Source organism: Aythya marila (assembly GCF_965140915.1).
Source record: "Aythya marila genome assembly, chromosome: 4".
In the NCBI taxonomy this organism is placed as follows: Eukaryota; Metazoa; Chordata; class Aves; order Anseriformes; family Anatidae; genus Aythya; species Aythya marila.
The window spans coordinates 65461780-65482568 of record NC_139045.1 but is presented as its reverse complement, the minus strand read 5'-3'; the positions used below and the strand labels follow the sequence as shown (position 1 = coordinate 65482568).

At 38.2% G+C, this 20789-nt stretch overlaps 1 protein-coding gene across 4 annotated transcripts in view; it reads right to left on the bottom strand.

The window, feature by feature from the left end:
• SORCS2 (sortilin related VPS10 domain containing receptor 2) overlaps window positions 1–20789 on the bottom strand; it is a 546865-nt gene that overhangs the window by 225780 nt on the left and 300296 nt on the right. For all 4 annotated transcript variants that reach the window (XM_082758745.1, XM_082758747.1, XM_082758746.1 and 1 more), the window contains exon 3: window positions 10043–10142. In XM_082758745.1, coding sequence (XP_082614871.1) covers window positions 10043–10142 — 100 coding nt within the window. The remainder of the gene's footprint in view (window positions 1–10042; window positions 10143–20789) is intronic.

Sequence of the window (20789 nt, the reverse complement as noted above, 5' to 3'; positions counted from 1 at the left end):
TATTTTCTTAAGTTTATACATAAGGAAATGAACCCAGACTTTTTCTATATTTTTGTAAAACCTTGTAATCTGACCTCAAGGTAGACTGTCAAACAATGGCATGGCATAATGTTTTAGCACAAGGCAAATGATATTGTGAGGTGTGAGGCAATGGGAAGTCAGGCTTCAGAGCAGTTCAGGACTGCTCAAGGTCATAGAGACTGAAGTCAGGTCTCCTGGCTAACAGCTCCCTGATCAAATCAGCCTGCTATTGCTGTTGAAAAGGTTCATTTTATGAATTATGGTTAGTGATTTGTCAGCATTTTTTACTATTTTCCCAACAAATGTATGATTTTCAATAGAAATGTAGACTATTAGTTATATTTTTCACAGTAATATCTTTCTTCAATGATTGTAACTGTGAAATAAAAAGGTTTAGTTCAGTCCTGAAACTACATGAAAGGTACAAAAAGGAGTAATGCTCAGCAATGGAAGAAAGGAAAGCAGGAATACAAGAAAGAGTTAGAAGAGATTAAGTGTTGGATGGACTGAAAGAGGTAACGAAATGTTGTGAAAAATCCTTATGGAAAAAAATGGTGAGGGAAAAATACACAGCACATAACAAGCTTGGAGAAGATTCTACCACAAAAATAAATGAATAGATAGATGGATAAAAATAAAACTAAACTAAACTAAAATAAAATAAAATAAAATAAAATAAGATAAAATAAAATAAAATAATCAGGAATTATGAAGAATCCACTATTCACCTGACAGTAATCTTCTGGTATAAAGGGACTAGAGCAGCCTGGTGCATTACTCACAAATGGAAAAAATCTGTCTCTAGAGTGAGAGTGTGAAAGAGGCGACTGTCAAGAAGGCTTCAGAGCTGGCTTAGTTAAACATATGAGATTGCAGTTTCCATGAGTAAGAATCTTTCCCTGCCTGACAGAAGTGCATAGTGTGAAATGAAAAAAAAATCTTTTTCTATGTTTGCATGAATTTTTGATGACTATATTCAAATAAATGGTACAGGCTGCACGAGAAAGACATGATTAAAATGTATTTGTCACACTGGCCCTGCCTTTTCAATAGAAGTTTGCTGCTGCAGAGTGCTGAGGCTACCAAGAATCAGTACTAATTCCAGAAATAGACACAAGTAAGAAAACAGCTACATTCATCCCTTCTAAGTAAATGCCACAATGCACTGTTTTAAAGATTGGAATATACAAAAATCGCTGGAATATAACTGTGAGATTCCAGTAGTTTAGGAGTCTTTTCTATTTTATAAATATTTGTGCCACAGTAGTGAGATTGCAGCAGCTGACCAGTGGAAGCAGCAGGTTTGTTCCCAGCAAGGATGGGGGGGGGAGCAACCCCAGGGATTCTCACTGGGGTAAGCACACCACCAGCCCTGCAACATGGAGTGAGCATGCTGCAAGCAGTTTAAACCCTGCTCATTTCCACTGTGCTTCCATGCCAACCCCAGGGAAAAAAAATCCTCCTTCATCTCTGCTCCTGAGCGAGCAAGAGAAGTTTCTGTGGTCAGCACGAGTGGGGGGAACTCGAGCAGCTGCAGCGAAGAGAAGCAGAATCTGACACATCAGTAGATTGGAAAATGCTAACAGAGCATGAAGCGTGGAAGCTGGGATTCACGCTGCTGTTCCATCATTGGGGAAATGAGGAGGAAATGCACAGGTCCCCAGGAGATGCAGAAGATTCATCAGCAAGCATGATGAATATGTTTCAAACTCGCTACACCATTATTTCCAGGCTGTCTGGGGAATCTGCCCACTGTACATTGTCCTTGCAGATCTGCTGAACAGTGTTACTCATCTTTCTTCAAATAGCATTTAGAAGTTTTCATGTTATGTCCTAAAGATTGTCTTGGTGCTTAGTTACTGCCGTGGTTAGACTGAGTTGAGATGAAAGAGTTCCCAATTTGATCCCTTCTGCAACAGAGGAACCCCAAGACACGTTGTGGTGCTCAAACAATTGCACAGAAGTTATCTCAACACGTCTCAGAGTAAATGCAATGGATAAAAATAGAATTCATCACAGAAAGGCCTTGTTGCACACTGGTTTTAGCAGAAATCTGTTCTATGGGCACAACTGCATCCATTTCATTCTAGCACACAGGGCAGCCAGTTACTTATTAGGTACTGTAGGATGCCTGCTACTACCCCTTAACCACTCCCTCTTCACAATTACCTTCTCTCTTTTTTCTCCTCTATCCTTTCACAAAGTTTGATCACTGCTGATATAATAGCCTATTCTATTCTGGTTCATTTATCCATAGCACATTTCATATGGATACCTTCTCTTTTGGACTCAATATATTACCATTTACCTCTTCATTATATTTAAACCTGTGAGCTCCATATTGCATGAGAAAATCTACCAGGATTATGTTCTCATAGGAACACACAGCATTCAAAAACTGTGTGATCCTCATAGCTATTGACCAAAAGACTGCAGTTTTAGCTCTAGCTAGGATGCAAAAAGTTGCTGCCTGTGTGCCAGAGGAAAGCTGAGGTCTCCCTCATGGACAACTTTGGTTGGTGAGTTGATTTTGGTTTCCTCTTCGGTTCTCTTCTGAAGCAAAAGAGGAATTAAGAAGTCCTTTCAAGCCAATGAGTTCATGGACAGACCAAAGAAACACATCACCTGCCCAGTGTATCTATCAACACATCTTAGATTTTACTCTGGCATACAAGAGGGACAAAGAACTACTGGAGAGAGTCCAGAGGAGGGCTATGAAGATGATCAAAAGAGGACTGGAGCACCTATTGTACAAGGACAAGCTGAGTGGCCTGGAAAAGAGAAGACTAAGGGGAAACTTCATCAATGTGTGTAAGTATCTGACAGGAAAGTGTCAAGAGGATAGAGTCGGTCTCTTTTCAGTTGTGCCCAGCAACAGGACGAGAGGCAACAGGCACAAACTGAAGAACAGGAGGATCCTCAGAGGTCCCTTCCAACCTCAGCCATTCTGTGATTCTGTGATATAACGCAGATTTAGATTTGGGACTAAATACAAGAATCAACATTTTAAGATAAAGAGCTTTGAAATGGTCTAAATTCTGCAAAATTCACTTTTTAAAAAAACATACCAAATCAAAAATCCCAGATCTTAAAATCTCTCTGGTGTGGACCATTAAGCTTTTCAGTTTAGACACCCCTTCAGTAGCACCCAGTGCCACAGTTGCAGAAGGTAGTTTCGGATATACTTTCTACATACACAGATTTCTACATACATACGTTTCATAGCATACATACTATATGCTCTTGACTGACTACTTCTATATCTCCAGGCAATGACCTGCTCATCATAACAGGAAATCAAACCTTGCTGAAAACATGACGCTTTGATTCCTTCTCTTCCCAGAATTACTGGAAGGGAAATAGATGTCTTTCACATGCAGAATCACATGTATAATGGTCTCTTAACACTTGCTCATAGGTCTTTTCCATTTTCACACAAATCTTTTTCTTTTTTTTTGTTGTTGTTGTTGTTGTTGTACTCCCACAAACTGGTCTTTTTTATTTTTGGATTTTGGGCTTCACTACAGTAAACACAATTTAACATTAGGGCTTTTTGTAGTTGTTGGTCTGCATTTCTGATTAATGAGTTTTAGTCAGGAAATTCATAAAAACAGAACAAAAGAATCTATAATAAGCATGTGGTAAAGACAAGAGTATTTTTCCTTAGAATAATTGTATGCCTAAGCACAAAAGAATGCAAAAGTTACACATTAGGACATAAAATCACAGCTGCAGGTCATTTTCAAAAACTTCAATTGAGATCTCCACATTAAACATCAAATAAATTATAGGATACAATAATAATACAGAATGTCTGTTCAAGTGTTCACCCATTTAGCCCACATACCCTCTACCTTAATGAGTAATTGTTCTACATGCTATGGCAAACCTACAGACTACTCATGACTAGACTTGTACTGTTTGCCAGGTTTGTTTTGTTCCATTTTGTTTTTTTTATGAGGTGCAGCCTTTGACCATGGTCTACTTCATGCGCTTGACTATAAAACATTTGGAGGTCAAAGACAGCAAAAGTGAAATAAAGAAGTTTAAAGGCAGCTTCAGACAGCATGGTTCAGTGTTCTAGTAGAAAAGGATGCAGACAACAATTCATCTTCGTCAACAAGAGACAGGATTCCTTTCAAGCTCCACATGTAGAAGACCAGGATGAAGAAATGCACAGAAAGTGTCTGAAAATCTTGTTATAGATACCAAACCAAACCTTTCTCCATCACACTATATAGAAAAAAAAAAAAAAAGTATTCAAAATCTATTTAAAATACATGACCTATTTAAATACTGTAATACTGCTGTTATATTTGACTTATTGGAGGTGTTCTGAAGAGTTAGAATGCAAAAATCTTACTAGAGTTATGCATTTCTGATGCAGTCCTGTTTACATATGAAGTCTGAAAAATCCCTGGTTTCTCAAACATAGCTGGAATTGGTCAGACAGAAGAAGTTGGAGTTCCTAGCCTTCATTCAGCCAGTACTTAGCTCAATACTTTTCTAATAGCCGTATTCCTAGTAATTTTTGCATATATGTTCTTAATTTTCAGCTGCTTCTCTCTCAGCTTTTCAAACCTTTATTACATTTTTTCCACATCTATGTATGTCAAATAGCATCCATCAAATCTTCTCCCCAAATGGCTATGTCTCAGTGGTGTTACATGAACCTCTGTTGTGGATGGTGACCCCTAATAAACCACTCAGGGAAAGCTCTGACAGTTTTAACCTATTTAGTTCCATATAACAGCTTTCCAGGCAGGCCATCAACTGATGCAACTACTCATCAGTTGTGTCTGAATAAATCTGGAATTTCTGCATAGGACTGATTCTCACAGCAATCCACTTAGTAGCAAGCTATGGGTGGAATCAATTTTTAATTACTGGGCATACTTCTGGGAGGATCTGGAATATTGGAATATCTGAGGATGAACTGAACAGTGCTGGACAGAGGTTTGAAGCAAAGTGATGCAGTCAGGCTACATCTATTTTCATGGTGCATTACTAGAATAAAACTGAATGTTGACACTATTTATAAGGAAAGAATGCATCATGATGATGCATCACAAGATACAGATCATATTCTGCAATTTCAGAGTGAAACCTTCCTGAAGAAACTACTCGGGTTATTGAAAGAAATATTTCTTATTTGACAACAACTACTAATAAAAGTGTAAGATAATTCTGCTCGGTATGTTTCAAGACATTCTGGTATGGTCTCTAAGGAAATTGAAACTCAAGCAGAATTATTCCTTACAAGTAAGTGTAGCCATGCTGCATTTTGACAACTTCCACTACCAATTGTTTTGCTCTGAAAGACGAATGTCAAAATGGTGTAGGACTGCATTTACCTGTTAGTGATTACAAACATTGCTCAACCCAGTTGCATCTTGGGAAATGCTTTTATAGCTGTGGCAAATACCATTTTGCTATCATGTGTAAATTATACTATTTTTTAAGGTATCGGGAGTTAAAATATTGTAGAGGATAGCCTATATCCTTACTACTATTTTACATGTTCTGCAAAGTTTGTCAGGCAAGAATACATGTCTGTCATCTTGCCTTTTAGCTTGGAAAAGCATGCAGCTGTTGGTTATTGTGACAGCTGGAGAACGTAAGTGTTCAGCCCATTTAACTATTAAGTCAGTATAGACACAATCGACATTTATTTTCTATTAACATGAAAATACAAACTGCTTAGCTGCTTCTTTTCCAGAAGTGTGTAAATAGAGGATGGATGCGTCACACTCCTGTGCATCAATGAAAATTAAAATATGTGCCCAATGTGGGAAAAGATCAGCATTGTCATTCAACTCCTGTCCAGCAATATTATAAAAACAGATTTAAAATGAATATATAACTTCTATACCTCAAAACATGTATGACCTATAAAAATATTATATGTTCTGTTGTTAATTTATCTCAGTGAATGTGACTTCTGCTAGTTTTTGTCTTCTATAGAAAAAAAAAATAATACTCCGTTTACCTGACTCCAGAATGACACTATGGAAAACATAATTCTGTATTCCATGAACTGTGTGCATCATTTCATAAGCATAATTATCATGCTTGTTTGTTTAAAAAATAAAAATAAAAAATCAGAGGATACAGATCAAATTGTTTTCTCTACGTGGTACGTTCTAGAAAGCCTGCAATGTTTGATGCTATCAGCATAGAGTAATTACTGCAAAGTTGTTTCTGTTGATTCAAGTGCAAGAACATCCCTTATTAAGGCACAGCACTTCAAGGCTGGCAAAAACTAGGGGTATTTTATGTCACAGATCAATGAAAAATTAGTTCATATGCAGAAGTTACTATCAGAGAGACTGCGTAAGAGATCTCACCCACATTACCTTATAACTTTCCAAAACCATGGCAGAAAAATGTGATTAATGGTTTCCCTGTCTTTTGTTGCAGATTTCTACTATGCTAAAAGCAGCCAGACTACAAAGCAAATAATGCATCCTCAGGAAGTGTGAACTTTTAATTAGGGTTACCTCTCCTATTACTCCATTGTTTCACAGCAATTTAGGGTGAGCCTACAAAAACTTCTGCATGTAGATGGGAATGTCTTCTTGTGCTGCTGGCTGACTGCAGTCAGCTCTGATTCACAACCAGAACAGTCACAGCTTACACCTCCATGCCATGATTTCATCCAAAAGGTTCATTCAGAGTAATGCAAAACACCCTAAAGCTCTACCCTCAGATATTTGTCATCGTTTCTCATCAAAAGTGGGTTTCATAGGTTGAGTCCTGTGATAAGCACAGCAACACATTTTTTGCATCAGAGTTCTGCTGCTTTCAGGCAGAACAAGAACCACCTACAAAAGACATAACCTTGATACAATTCTGTACTGATTCTTCTTGCAGACCTATGAACAGTACTCATCACAATCCACTCACAGAAGAGTAACATAGAAAAGGAACATGTCACTTCTTTGGATGTATTCAGTGGGGTTTGTAAATTGACTTCCTTCCTTCCACCGACTACTTGAAAGTCCCCAGCATTCCTATAGCTTACCTTGTAAAACTATTATATTATTATTTAGAAATATAATTGCCTTTCCATGGAGCACTGCATGAAAAGGATGTGGTTCTCACCTCTGCACTTGCAAATGCACTTCATCATAAACAGCATGATGATTCTGTGGAATTTTAACTTCTTAAACTTCTTAATGGTGTTGGGAAGATAAGAATTAAGGTTTCTTTCATCTTAAGAAAGTAAAAATGAGCAATTCACAGGATTCAAAAATTTCCAGTATAATTTCACATTTTCTGTATAAAGCTCACTTACAAGTCCATTGGTCTTTATGGTATAATTACACCTCACAGACTGCAAGCACACTGAGTGAAATTGTAAGGTCTTCCAGGAGCTGGTCTATAGGCAGAGGTAAACTGAAGAAATAATGTCAATCCAAGAACTAGACTGGAGCCTTCTTACAAATATTTCATTTAATATCATTCCAATCCAAAAACTATTTTCCATCTCTTCATTTCTCTTTGTAGGAAGCTGCAGTGAGACTCACTGCAGACCCACTAGAGTCACAAAATCTTTCACAGCAACCTGTGCAAGACCATTCAGTCTTACTCTCATACGTATAATAATCTATGACTTTAACAGGATGAATTGCCTGGAGGTATCCAAGCTTTTCCATTCACTACAGAGAGAGGAGACTTGACAGAACACCTAAACTCAGGTGAGATTAAAGCACTGATGACACTGAGGTGTAAAAGATTAGCATTATATATGCGGTATTAGTTCTTCCACAGATGAGGTCTACAATAGGTAAACAAAATTAAAGCACAGAATAGTGCTCAATATGCAAAATATTCAAAAAATCACCATCGATGTCTTTTATCTTTGCTTTCATGCATATTCCCCGTCCCTAAATGCTAACTGGCAGCATGGGACTACTTACGCCTTAAATTTAAATGCACACTCAATGCCAGTAAGCACAGCCAGCACTCCAGCACAGCTCCCATATTCAGCACATTTCAAAAGATGTGAACTGGATGAAGAAAACCCACACCACAGTGATCTGAAGTCTAGTAATATCAATAAAAAGTCAAAACTTGAAACTTTTGCTCAGGTCAGAAAAGGAAGTCAGAGCTGTAAATGTTTTCTTACACCCTAGTGCATTTGTCCTGAAATGGACGGTAGGGAGAAATTTTCTTCCATCTTTCCAAATGACTTTTGTGAAATCAGACGTTAGTCATTGTATCCTAATCATATGTCCAACACCAGAAAAGCAGCCATTTCAACTGACAAAGTTCGCATGACATGGAGACTTCCTGCTTACTTGATATGTGTGACCACACCATCTCCAAGCCAAGTTTGAAGCTGTGGGCTACACCATTTGACTCCAATGCTTTCACCATTTTTTTGTACCATGTATGTGTGTACATCTGCACATATACATATGTCTCCTTACAGTCCTTCTGTTCTTCTGTTTTGTTGTTCATATACTATTGAACATCATCTTCGGAAAAACAAAACAGCATAAAAATAGTGTATTTAATGACTAACAACAAAAGCACTCTCTATAATCAGTGGACTGCAATACAATATCAATTTACTAAGCCAGATATGTATCTCTAAGGACTTCAAGTTGCCTTGAGCAGAAAATAGTGTTGTTGTGTGTTTTTTTTTTTTAAGACTGGGTTAACATGAGATTTTTTGTGAACATCCATCTTCAGGCTTGAAATTCAGCAATGATCTTACCATTTTGCCAGACAACTGGCACAATCACACAGGCACTGACATGCGTCTGTAGGCTTTTATACTGGGAAAAATTCTCCACAGAGCTGTCATCTTTCTCATACTTTCAGCTTCCAATCCGGAAACCAAAATGGATAAAGTTTTGTTGATTCTTTTTGGACTTGAAATCATCAGTAAATTTTAGCTCCAAGACATACAGTGCACAGAAACTTTGTGCTTGGTGGTAGATCCACTCCAAGAAACAAACAAACAAAAAAACATTTCTGACTTCATAGGAGATTAAAAATATGTTACCAAGGAATAGCATAGCTTGGTCACAAAAACTCCAGTCACAATTGCAAGAGAAATAAAATATGTACTTAATCATCCAGGCAGTCTCAACAAATTCTACTGATTTTAATTAAACAGAACAGACAGATAAACACAACTAAAATTGTCCTTCCAATCAGTGGCCTCCACATGAAGTCAATTCTTCCATATTACACTGTAGTTAAAAGGCACCTATCAAGAGAAAGTTCTTATTTCATGAAAGACCTACTGTGTTTGTGCTATTCATAATGTATTTCACAATTCCTGCATTTTAAATCACAAGCATTTTGCAGACTTAGAAGGCTTGTTATTGTTTTTTTTTCTCATAATCACTCTTCTTGCCTCTTCTAATATAACATCCATTGTAAATACACTCAGTGGGTCAATTTCACTCTCATATATGAAGTTCACTTAATCTTCCTAGGTGCCATGAAAAGCTTTTTGGTTCAGTAATGATGTAGAAACGTGTTGTTGTTGTTTTTTGTTTTGTTTTGTTTTTTGTTTTGTTTTTAAAAAAAAAGAGTTCCAAGGATCAGTGGGTTTTGTTTTTTTAATTAAGGTTTTGCACAGGATAAACATCATTCTCAATTACAGCCTGTCCAATAACTATACTTTGTACTCAGAAACATCCAAATGGACTTAAATTGTGTATAAAAGACGAAGAGGTTAAATGCTAGTCCCAAATTTTGTGTGGATGTGTGAAAACCTACACAAGTTGCTTTTCTCTTTCTGGGAAAAACTCCATGGAAACTCCATTTCCAGAAGTCAACGGCCTCAAAAGTTTTCATACTTTTCATACTTCAAGGCATTTTCCCCTTCTATACTATACAGCAAGAATAAATATCCTGCTTGCATATGTCACAAATGCACCTAAAGAGACTAGCAACTTTGTGAAAAACTTTCCGCTATTTTTTACAAGCCAATAAAACACACTTCACATAGTCATAGAGTCTCCATTGCACTATAAAATGTCGTTTTTTTGCCACATACCTTTTTCTTGTTGGTGGGACAAATGTAGAAATTGTCAATAACAGTGGCAATCCCAGGCTGCAGATTCAACTTTGTGTATAATGTCCCAAAATCTGAGGACCTGAAAGAAATCAAACATCTGTAAGTGCTTTCCTCTAAGGGCTTCAGCATGAAAACTCTTTGGGGGGGGGGGGGGGTGAGGAACAAACACAAAAAAAAACATACATGCACACTTTGTAGTACTAACTATCCATTTTCAATGCTTCTCTGCCATCCATTTGTTCTTTTCATTGCTCATTAGCGACTAAAAGAAACCTGCCAATATAAGAATATTTTTCGAGGTCTGAAAAAACATTGCTAGTCTTGTCTGTATTTCACAGGTCTGTGCAGTGCTAGCTTTCATCCTGACACTACCCTGTACAATGAGAGAAGCACAAAATATATACCTTTCCATCACCACCCACAAGTTGCAAAAAAAGAGCTAGGCAGAGCAAAGGCTTGTATGCGAGTACTAACGGCACCTGCTCAGCTATGTGGAAAAAGAAAAGCTAATTTCAGTGCCTGGTGTTGCATAAAAAAACAATTTGGCCTAAGATCTGAAAGGCATTAGACTTGACAAAGGTATCCACTCCTCAAGCTCTTTTTCGGAGGATCATTATAGTTCTGACTAAATAAAAACAAAGCAAGTTCTTGACCATCAATATGTCTTACACACAAAGCTATGAATATAACAAATGTAAGCACAAGCAGAAATTGCCTTGTATTCCTGAAAAATTGACAGCAAGAAATGGCATCTGTTTTAGGTACCTGCACCTCCAAAGTCTAGTATAAAAACAACATTAGTTTAGCAAAACGTTAATAAGCAAAACTCAAAGCAAGTCACATCCAAAATTAACTCGCTGTGGATGAACCTTCATTTGTTCTGTACAGGATTAAATTGCACCATATGGTCTCTCCATATTTTCCCTTCTCATTTGGAAGGAGACTCATCTAAGGCACCTGTCCCTTTCTCTACCAAGAAGCCTTCCCTAGGACAGAGAGTTGCTGGGTGGACTCCCACTCCATGTTCCCTTTTCTTCAGTGGAATAACACTCTGTCAAAAGCCAGGACTGAAGGTGCCCTGTCAGGTTATGCCAAGGTGCCCCTGGGTTATGCCAACAAGTGGGAACATTCAACAACTCTCTTATCCAGCCTATCCAAGGGAATCACAATGAAACCTCGGTCCCTTCCAGCATGACACTGAGGACTGCCTATAACTGATTTCTGCGCCACGGCACCATTCTCACATTTTCATTGCTCCTCAGCAGGCTCTGTTGTTGCATCCCCCCTGCCCAGGTGAGTTATTGCTGAAATTCAAAGGCATGACTTCATACAGCAAGAGTGAAAAGGGAGATAAATCCTTGGCTAACCGTGTCCTTGACAGGTGGCTCAGAGCCGAAGATCTCCTTCAAGCTACATAAAGCAGAATGGTACCCAAGGGTCCACCTGCCTGCAGGAGTGCACCTGGCCTCCATCTCCCTGTGTCTCCATCCCACCAAGAATGTTACTTAAGTCAGAATACACATGATATGAAGCCAGAGATGGCTATTTTTCTATCACACATCCAGCTGCCTGCATGTTGCAAGAGCTTGTAACTGTCTTGGAGTAGTTTTTATGTCTCTGGCATCACCAAACATATGAGACACAGAATGGTATATCTGGATCAGTCCCAAAGGCACACCAAGTAAAGAACAGTTCATATTTACCTTATTTTTCTTTCCTCTCTACCAGTCAAAAAATGACTGTGACACACAGACCATACCCACAGCCCAAGGTTGAGATCATATCTCTTTTATAGTGATGTCTGAATGGATTCAATTTTTTTTTCCTTTTTTTTTTTTTTTTTCCTCATAATGTTGTTTGGGCTGCAGATACACAACAATGCAGAAGTTAACATAATCATAGCAATTCAGTTTTGACAAATAATTATGTAGAAATCAAGCGCACACAATTGCACTGCAGTGGGCATTCAGCACAGAGCTAATTAAAATTCTCAGGGGAATAGGATGGATGGTGCTAAGCTGATTTTGCCAGAGGTGTTTGACAGAAAAGAAATTAAAGGAAAAACTAAAATACTGACTTCAGCCAGATGTACTGAAATCACACAGAACAAGTATCTATGCTGAAAACAGAGCCTGGTATATTCTCTTTGAGGCAAGAATATCAGGTCAGCAGCTTGCCCAGTAATAAAATCCTGAAATAATTCTCTGAACTTTAGAGATGATCCAATTTACTTTGAAGAGGCAATTCCAGGATTAATACAATGGGACCACTGGAGAGTGACACCACAGGAGTGATGGTGACGGCAACTGTATCAAGGTATGAGAGCAGTACAGGCAGGAAGAGGATAAGCCATTTCAAAGATTAAAAAATCCAGTCTAAAACTTCCTGTTCTAACTATTATGACTTATAAAAGTTACTACGAAGAAATAATAAAGTCGTGACAAAAAGAGTACACTAAATTAACAAAAGTATTTTCAAAGGTAGAACAACTCTAGTCAAAATTATTTTCTCATACAAATTAGCTATCTCAAGGGGAAAAAGGGGAAAAAAAAAAAAAAAAAAAAAAAAAAAAACCATGATAAAACAAGCTAATGCATATCCATACAGGTGCACCATGCCCAAGCAGGAAGATTCAGATTGACAGATCTGTGGATCTATAGAGAAATTTATTCAGACTGTTGTTTTTTTACTACAACCTTGCCTTGAGGGAGACCAGGAATGCCAGCTACTCCTTGAGACATCTACGTTCAAGAGGACATAGCTCAAGGACCTCGTTCAAGGGAAGCTCTGTCCAAAAAAATCACCTGGCCTTCCAAATTTGTGTTAATCCAGAGAAAACAGGTCACAACTTCTTTTTCTATTTGAGATATAAGTTCCAAGTTCCTGACTGAGCATATATAAAGAGTTAACATTTTTATTAACAAAGTCCCTGTAATAACTCAGCTATAGGGTTGGGGAGGATAAATTCCAGGACCTCAGAGTTTGCCTGCTTTGGAAATGTATTATGTAGCAGCAAAAAATGAGTGTTGTACCAAATTCAGGAGAGGAAGAGCCCTTTACTCTCTTCCAGTCATAGAACGACTTTTTTTGGGAGTGTGAAAAAAAAACAAGCAAAACACAAATCTCTGTTTATTGGGGGGGGGGGGGGGGGGGAGGGGAAGGGGGAAGTATTCCCCTTCCTTCACGAAAATTGATGAAAAGATATTTTCAAGGTGAAATGCAAAGAGGATGATACACATGCAACTGATAAGAAGAGTAAAAAGAAAATCCTTCCATAACATGGTTTATTTGCATTGGAAGCACAACAGCAGAACTCCATAAACCTGAACAAGAAGCATAAAGGTTGAGTTCTTAAACATGGGCCTGACTGCAGCTCTGAGTGATCTGGATCCAGATAGTGACTATTTTCACTTCTGTGAGACATTCCAGCAGATACAGCAAGCAATCCACACGTGCTTCTTCCTCATCTGTGTGGACACTAAGGGCTACAGATTGTGTGGATGCTTCTTAGTATAGCAAAACTCAGTAAAGTGGAGGACTTGTAAGAAAAACATCTTTCTGAACTTTGGTGATGGGCCATTCCTGACAGGCAGAACCATCAGGTGCTGAAACTATGTGATTATTCGTGTAGAGATGCAGACATCACACAGCCTGACAGGCCCTACTGCTAGGTAACAGCTTCTTTGAAAGTATGCCTCTGCTGAAATACATGTACGTGCCGTTCTTCTTCTTCCTTTTATTTATTTATTTATTTTTATTTTTTAAGAAGTCGCTTCCCACTCTAATAACTGTGTGTTGAAATAGCAATCATCAAAATCAAACAATGATATTACAGCACAGACAGAATGATGTCTTTACCGTGTTTTAATGCTGTGAGTTCAGACTATAGTTGGGAAACCTTCCAACTGGTACAGAAATGATGGGGGGGGGGGGGGGCCACACACTCAAAACTGCCAAAACTGTGAAAATTGGATCTTGTCTTTAAAAACCATCTTTTTTATACTTGAGCTGAAATAAATCTATGCCTAATATAATTTGGAACTGTACCTAAACTCTGAGTCTTGACATCTTTTAACAGAAGTATTGAGAAAGAAGAAGAAATTTAACAGATACCAAAAGAGACACAAACCAAATGTTTGCCTGTCTAAACTTCACTATCATTATACAGCTCTCCACTAATGATTCACACCTATGATTCAGTATTACTGTTTTTCCAGATGATATTTACAAGTATATAGTAAAATAGATATATTAAAATGTAGATAGATGTTAAGGAAAAAAAAAAAAAAAAAAAAAAAAAGAGGTCAAAACTGCAAAATTCCAAGTAAAATTTAATAGTCAAAGAAAATGCCAACTGAAAATGCTATTTCCTTTCCTTTCCTAGTCCTGTCCTCTTCTTCCCCTATTAATGAATTGAAGAGAGGGACTGGAAAGACAGTGGCTGGAAGAGCTAGCACACATGTGGATCAGATTTTCTCTACCTTTCCTCCTTGAAGATTAACTCCAGAACTATTTTAGCCAAATGAGATATTCTGTACAATCTCTATTATTTGAAAATCCTGGAAGACAACAATGAAGAAGTTTCAAACAATTTGTGAATTAGTTAACTAGCCAAATAAAAAGAAAGCATTTGGAAAAAAAAAATAATAATAAAATAATAATAATGAAAAAAAAAAAGGTTATTGATAAATTTTTGGAATGAAAAAAAAAAAAAAAAAAAAACGATTCAGTTGAGATACACATTGCAGTATCAAGGATGAGTGGATCTGTTCATAACACTCACTAGACTTTTTCCCACCTAAATCTTTTCCAGATTGTATTGCACATCTTCTTTCCTTCCCCTTGCTTTGGTCACAAGAATGATCCAGTATTTACATCATTCACACACACACACACCAAAAAAAACCTTTCGTCACAGTAGAAACATATTGTAATGGTTGAGTTCCAATACCTGACAATATTTAGGAATTCATGCAGATGAAAGTTTCTTCAACAGCTATGCAAGAGTATGAATGCTAGCAATCCAATTAGCAGATTACTCATCAGCTACCAGCTCTGCATAAGTATTCCACTCTGAGGCTTTCTAGAAAAGTTGAGCCTTTTTGAAGTTACATGATATTTTTCCTCTCAGAAATAGAGAAGTTTTAGAAATGTTTCTTTGACTTAATCCAGTTTTACACTAAAAAATCAACAGTGCAGTCAAGAGCTAATAGATAAACAGTTCACCTGTTTACCAGTTCAAATTTAGGCAATATATAGTTTACTCTTTTTTTTTTTTTTTCACTGTGAAGATGAACTTATCCTGGTTTTATTTATCAGTCCATTATTGATAACAGTAGCCAGATTTTAAAGAAATGTGTTTTATCACAGCAGGCTTTTGGCTAAAGTGAACTCCTCTGTAGTGCTCTGATGAGAAGATGGTGCAACCCAGTGTTTATATACTTACAGAGATTCCCTCCCATTAATACAAATATTACATGCACAAGAACAGTCCTACAGTCCCAGTCACTACATGCAAGCACAATAAAAGACAAGCAGCTATTTGCAGAGGCTTTTCATCAATCTGTAAATATATATTCAAATTTGACTGTAAAACACTGCCTCCAAAAAAGCCACAGAATAAAACAAAGCACTGAACTGTGTTCATACCCAATGAGAACTCGAGGAGGATCAAACAGTCATGACTTCTAGAACTCGACTTTTACTAAATGTTTAAAAAACACCTCACTCAACCATCTGCTCTGAGAGGGAAAAACAGTCCTTTTTAGCCAGTAATAAAAGTAAGGATTAGCCCGCTGGGTGGCTTTAGCAAGACATGTCCTTCCCCAGTGTCTGTGGTTACTAACTTCAAAATGAGGAATAGGATGCTGCCTTGTTTTGCAATGCACTTAAAAATCAAAGACAAACTCTAAACAATGTGACACATTGGCTTCATCCCTAAGGGGCTGACAGTGTGCTCCACAATGCAGACCTGGTCTGACTTACCCATACTGGCATGCCAGGCTACAACTTTCTACCCTGATGCTGCAATACCTACATCTGCAGAAAGTATTTCCAAGGCCACCCTTTCCAGGAACTATTCTGTCTCAGTTACTCAGACACAAAGCTTACCACAGTACAAGAATCACTGACAGATTCTTATGAGGGAACATGGAAGGTCGCAAGTAAACCCTGCATGCATGTGGTGTTAGTCGGCAGTGAAATCTAGCACAGAAATTTAAGCACTGATTCTTGTTTGTTTACATATTGCAACAGGCTTTCTCTTACTGGTATCCTCGGTCATTGCATTTATCCACGTATTTTTATTTGATTATTAGTTACAACCAAACTACTTACTCTGTAAAATGTAAACACATGCACACACTTAAACTCCAGTGGTAAGCAGAACTGTGGCTTCAATATATACTACGTATCTTTTAGGATTGTATTTAAATATTCCTGCTCTGCATACGCTCATTGTACACCACCATAGTTATCTTTTGTAGCCCTTCATTAGTCCTTCAATATACCACAAACATCCTGCTCATTAGCCTATAATCGAGCTCCTTATCAGTTACATTTCTAAGCTCCTCATTACTTTGCCGCACAGCTCCAATAATTAGACTTCATATTTTATTGGCCTCCACAACACTGCATTAGCTTCTATTAGCTGCAATCACCACCTTTTCTCCCTGAAATTGTTAGTTTAAGTAGGACATCTATTTTGGAACTACTGCCTTGGTGTATCAATTCAATCACCAAGGCACAGAAGCCATTGATGGGCACATATTAGGGGATATAGTCTGTAGCCACACTCACCATACATCATATTTGTGATGAATCCACTCAACCACATAACATGTAGTGTTGCAGTGACAAAAAAGACAAGACACATCCAGGAAAACAGGGATACGAATCACAAAAGTAAAATCTCCTTATTACTTCTTCCTTTCTACCTTTGCAATCCAGGCTGGGCTGTGGCCAGCAGAAGCACACACAGCCCTTGGGATGCAGTCGCTGGAGAATGCAGACATCTCTGGGGGGCACCTTAAAAATCCCCACCAATCTACCTCCAGCCATTTTGTCCTGCTAGAAGCAATTGAAATAAATTAAAAAAAAAAAAAAAAAAAAAAAAAAAAAAAAAAAAAAGCAATGGAAATGATCCACATCCAAATGATAGTTTTTGAAGGTTTCTTATTAACCTCATTCATTTCAATAATCCTGTTAACAACTCACTCCCTCAAATACTTCTAGTTGCCTAAACATGTGAGTAGAAAATGAGAATGAAATGGTGGAAAATACAGAAAGCTTTCTTACCACACCTTCTTCACTGAATTCAGCATATCATGTAACTAACTGTTAGTGAACAAGTATTTATTCTAAGAAACAGTCCTGTGTAGATTTAGTTTCAGTAGCTGCAAATCCAGCATTGCATTAGCATGTCTCAGCAAGGAGTGGAGTACTTAAGAGAGGGTTTGAGGGGGTTGCTGCTGAAAAACAGCTCTGGCATATTAGAAACATAAATAAACTCTGAACTCAGAACTGATAACTCAACAGCAATACAAAAATTATTAATATTAATTTATTTTGTTTCATATCATAAAAATACTGCCTGGATTAGAACACAGGAAGAATTTTACTATAAGGTGTATATTTTTTAATAAAAAGGCTTTCCTTTACAACCTCAATTTATTATTTCTGAGAGTACTGTATTGAAAAAAGTGGCTTCACTTAACTATTACATTACTATCTAAAAAAGAAATGAATATATCACTTCCTATATATTATTAAATTTCTTCCACTGATTTTGAAAAAAAAAAAAATGTTTGTTGACAATTTAGAGAAAAGAAAAAAGAAATAAAAACCATTGGTGCTAAAGCACAATTTTTGAAAATTATGTTTATAACCAATATTGCCAAAAGCAGAAACATCCTTATATCATTTTCATTATTTCATCATTAACTTTATTCTCCTAATATGAGTCAGGCGAGGCAGCTCCTTGGAAGGCATTAAGGATGTTGGGATGTATGAGACGAGAGAATTTGGCTTTGTGCTTTCAGACCAGAATACAAAATTTCTTGTAATCACTGGAGAGATCCAGCTGCAACAAGAACACTTAGGAAATTAAAAAAGAACTGATAATCTTTTAATAATTGTATGTGCATATTTGCATGTGATTACGTATTCCTCTACTAATGGGCTCTGCCAACTATAACTGTTGGCTACTGACTCTTCTGTATGTGGAACTCCTTCTTTGACTCAATTTATAGAAGTTTTGACTCAATTTATAGAAGTTTTGACTTTTCCTGCTAACGTGCTGACCTCAGCTTTATGATTGCTCTCAGTGAGGGGAGCAGTGAGCACTTTACACAAACAGGTTGTAGCACTTTATAAAAAGGTAAATAAGTCAATGTTTTGTCAGGGATTTGACTGTTACTCTGCCGCTGAAGCCAAATGTCTGGCAGAACACAGGGAGCAACTGGGCATATTTATAAACAGAATGAAAATATCACCCAACCAGTCAGTAAATACGGATCAATAGACACTGTAAGGTGTCAAGCCTTATGATAAATGTATTAAAGACTTACCAAGTCCCATACAGTCATCTCTTGTGGGTTTATCTGGCATGCTGCTTCAAATCTGCTTGCACACATCATGAATCGAGGCTGGACAGTGTCCAGATGGAGCACAAGTTCATGTAGGATATCAGTTCCTATGTCTCCATTGTTAAAGGATTATTGTAAGCTATTACAATTGCTGCAGGAACAAAACCTCTACAAGGAATTTTAAGGCAACATTTTGAATCCTTATCCTACCACAGGAGTTCACTGCTTGAGTTAAAAGCACTGCCTGCCTCACCCAATGGTTGCGGTGATGTATACGAAGTCACAAAAATGTCCAGACAGTTAAGCAAGACCAAGTTTTCTTAACAGTCATTAAAATCACAGTGTGTCTGTGCCACCTGAACTGCTTTGCTGAGCATAGTGCTTACACATGCAGTTACCGACAGAGGAGCACACCTTGGGAGGCCACGGTCACTCACCAGGGAAACTGGGGGAATTCGGATGCTCACCACCATTTCAGTAGGATTTGTTTCTTTTACTTGCTAATGAGCCCAGTCATAATCTCCTAATAGCTTTCTACAATTGCCGAAGCCTTTCTATATTTATTTTGTGTAGAGTTTTTCAGCAGCCAAATTTCCCCTGCAGTCATTCTCCTGTAACTGCAGTGACACCTGGGGAGGGCTGGGCCCATCAGCTGTAGTTTGGCCTGCTGTTGAACTTGGCAAGCCAGCAGCACATAAAACCCCAGCAGATGTTTCTGCTTTTATAGCAGCTCTTCCAAACCCTTGGCCAGACATAAATCCAAAATAGATCCAGAAAAGAGACAAACAGTGCCACCATCATGGCTCTTAAAATTAGAAGGCAGAACCAACCTTTTCTGCAGGACTCCGAGAGACCATTAGCAGCAGAAGGTGCAGTGAAGTGTTCCCATAAATTATGCAGACAGATTACAAGGGCTAGCCACAGCAAATGCAGCACATTTTGCACTGCATCACAGTTTGCTAGGAAACAGAACCCAAAGACAAATACACGCATTTACATAGAAGTTTCCAAACTGAGAAGATTACACTTCATAGCAACAAGTACAGGAAGCAGGCGATTTTACGGCCATTAACACTTTCAGATGAATCTACTGTGCTTCCATACCATGATAATTAACATTCTAAAAATAAAACAGAAAGGAGACGATCCTTGGCAGAGGTTGCGTTCTGCATACATGCCATGTTGGATCTATTTTGTAAAAAAGAAAGTCGCGCTAAGAGTGCATTCACAGCTGACATTGTGCTTTACAGGAGAGTGGGTTGATATATGCCAGGGTGACACGTTAATACATTTGTTCACTTGATGATGACTAACTGCTCTTAACAGAAGCTCGGTCCACTATAAATTGTTGCCATGTAATTTCAAATGCAAGTGAAAACAACCCCCACAGAATAAGATTAACTCTCTACCTTTAAAATAACACAAAGCACTCATGGAGCTGAAAATTTCAATCACACTCGTCTGACATTCAGGAAGATCAAGAAAAGAAAAAAAAAAAAAAGTGACCCTGCATGTAAAAACAAGTTCTTTCTGAAGGAATGAGGATTATTACATGTTGCCCTGTTTCCCCTAGCATCTACCACTCAAGGTCAGATGAAGCTGCCAGGAGGTGATGCAGCTCTGCTGGTCTAGGGCTGCAGGGGTGTCCGGGGTCTCTCACTGAGGCTGAGGACAACAGAAGATGGCCTCCTTCCCTGCAGGAACTCTGTGGTGATAAAGGTTCTGGGTCACCAAATGAAGAGCTCCAGATGAAGGTCAGCAGCCTTCACAGCACGTACAATTATGGGAAAGAAATCCATGGGATCCTGAGACACTGCAGCTACATGAGCCTGAATCCTCCTCCCATGATGATGAAGGTTGGAAGCTGGTGAGTCCTGGCACGACGTGGAGGACAGCTTTGTCTCCATGTGCAGGTCTATGACCACAGAACACCTTCAGTGCCCTGGAAGCACATGAAGGGCTGGGAGCAGCATCCATCAATACATTTTGCTGGCTGTGCCTCAGCATGCAGCAGCTCCAGGAAGAAGTGGCAGGTGAAGGTAGTTGAAGACTCCCCACTGCAGTGGGTGGGGGCCCCTATCTGCTTACCTGAGCTGCTGCCTAGGGGGATTTACTGCTTGTCAGGGGCTTGGATCTGGGAT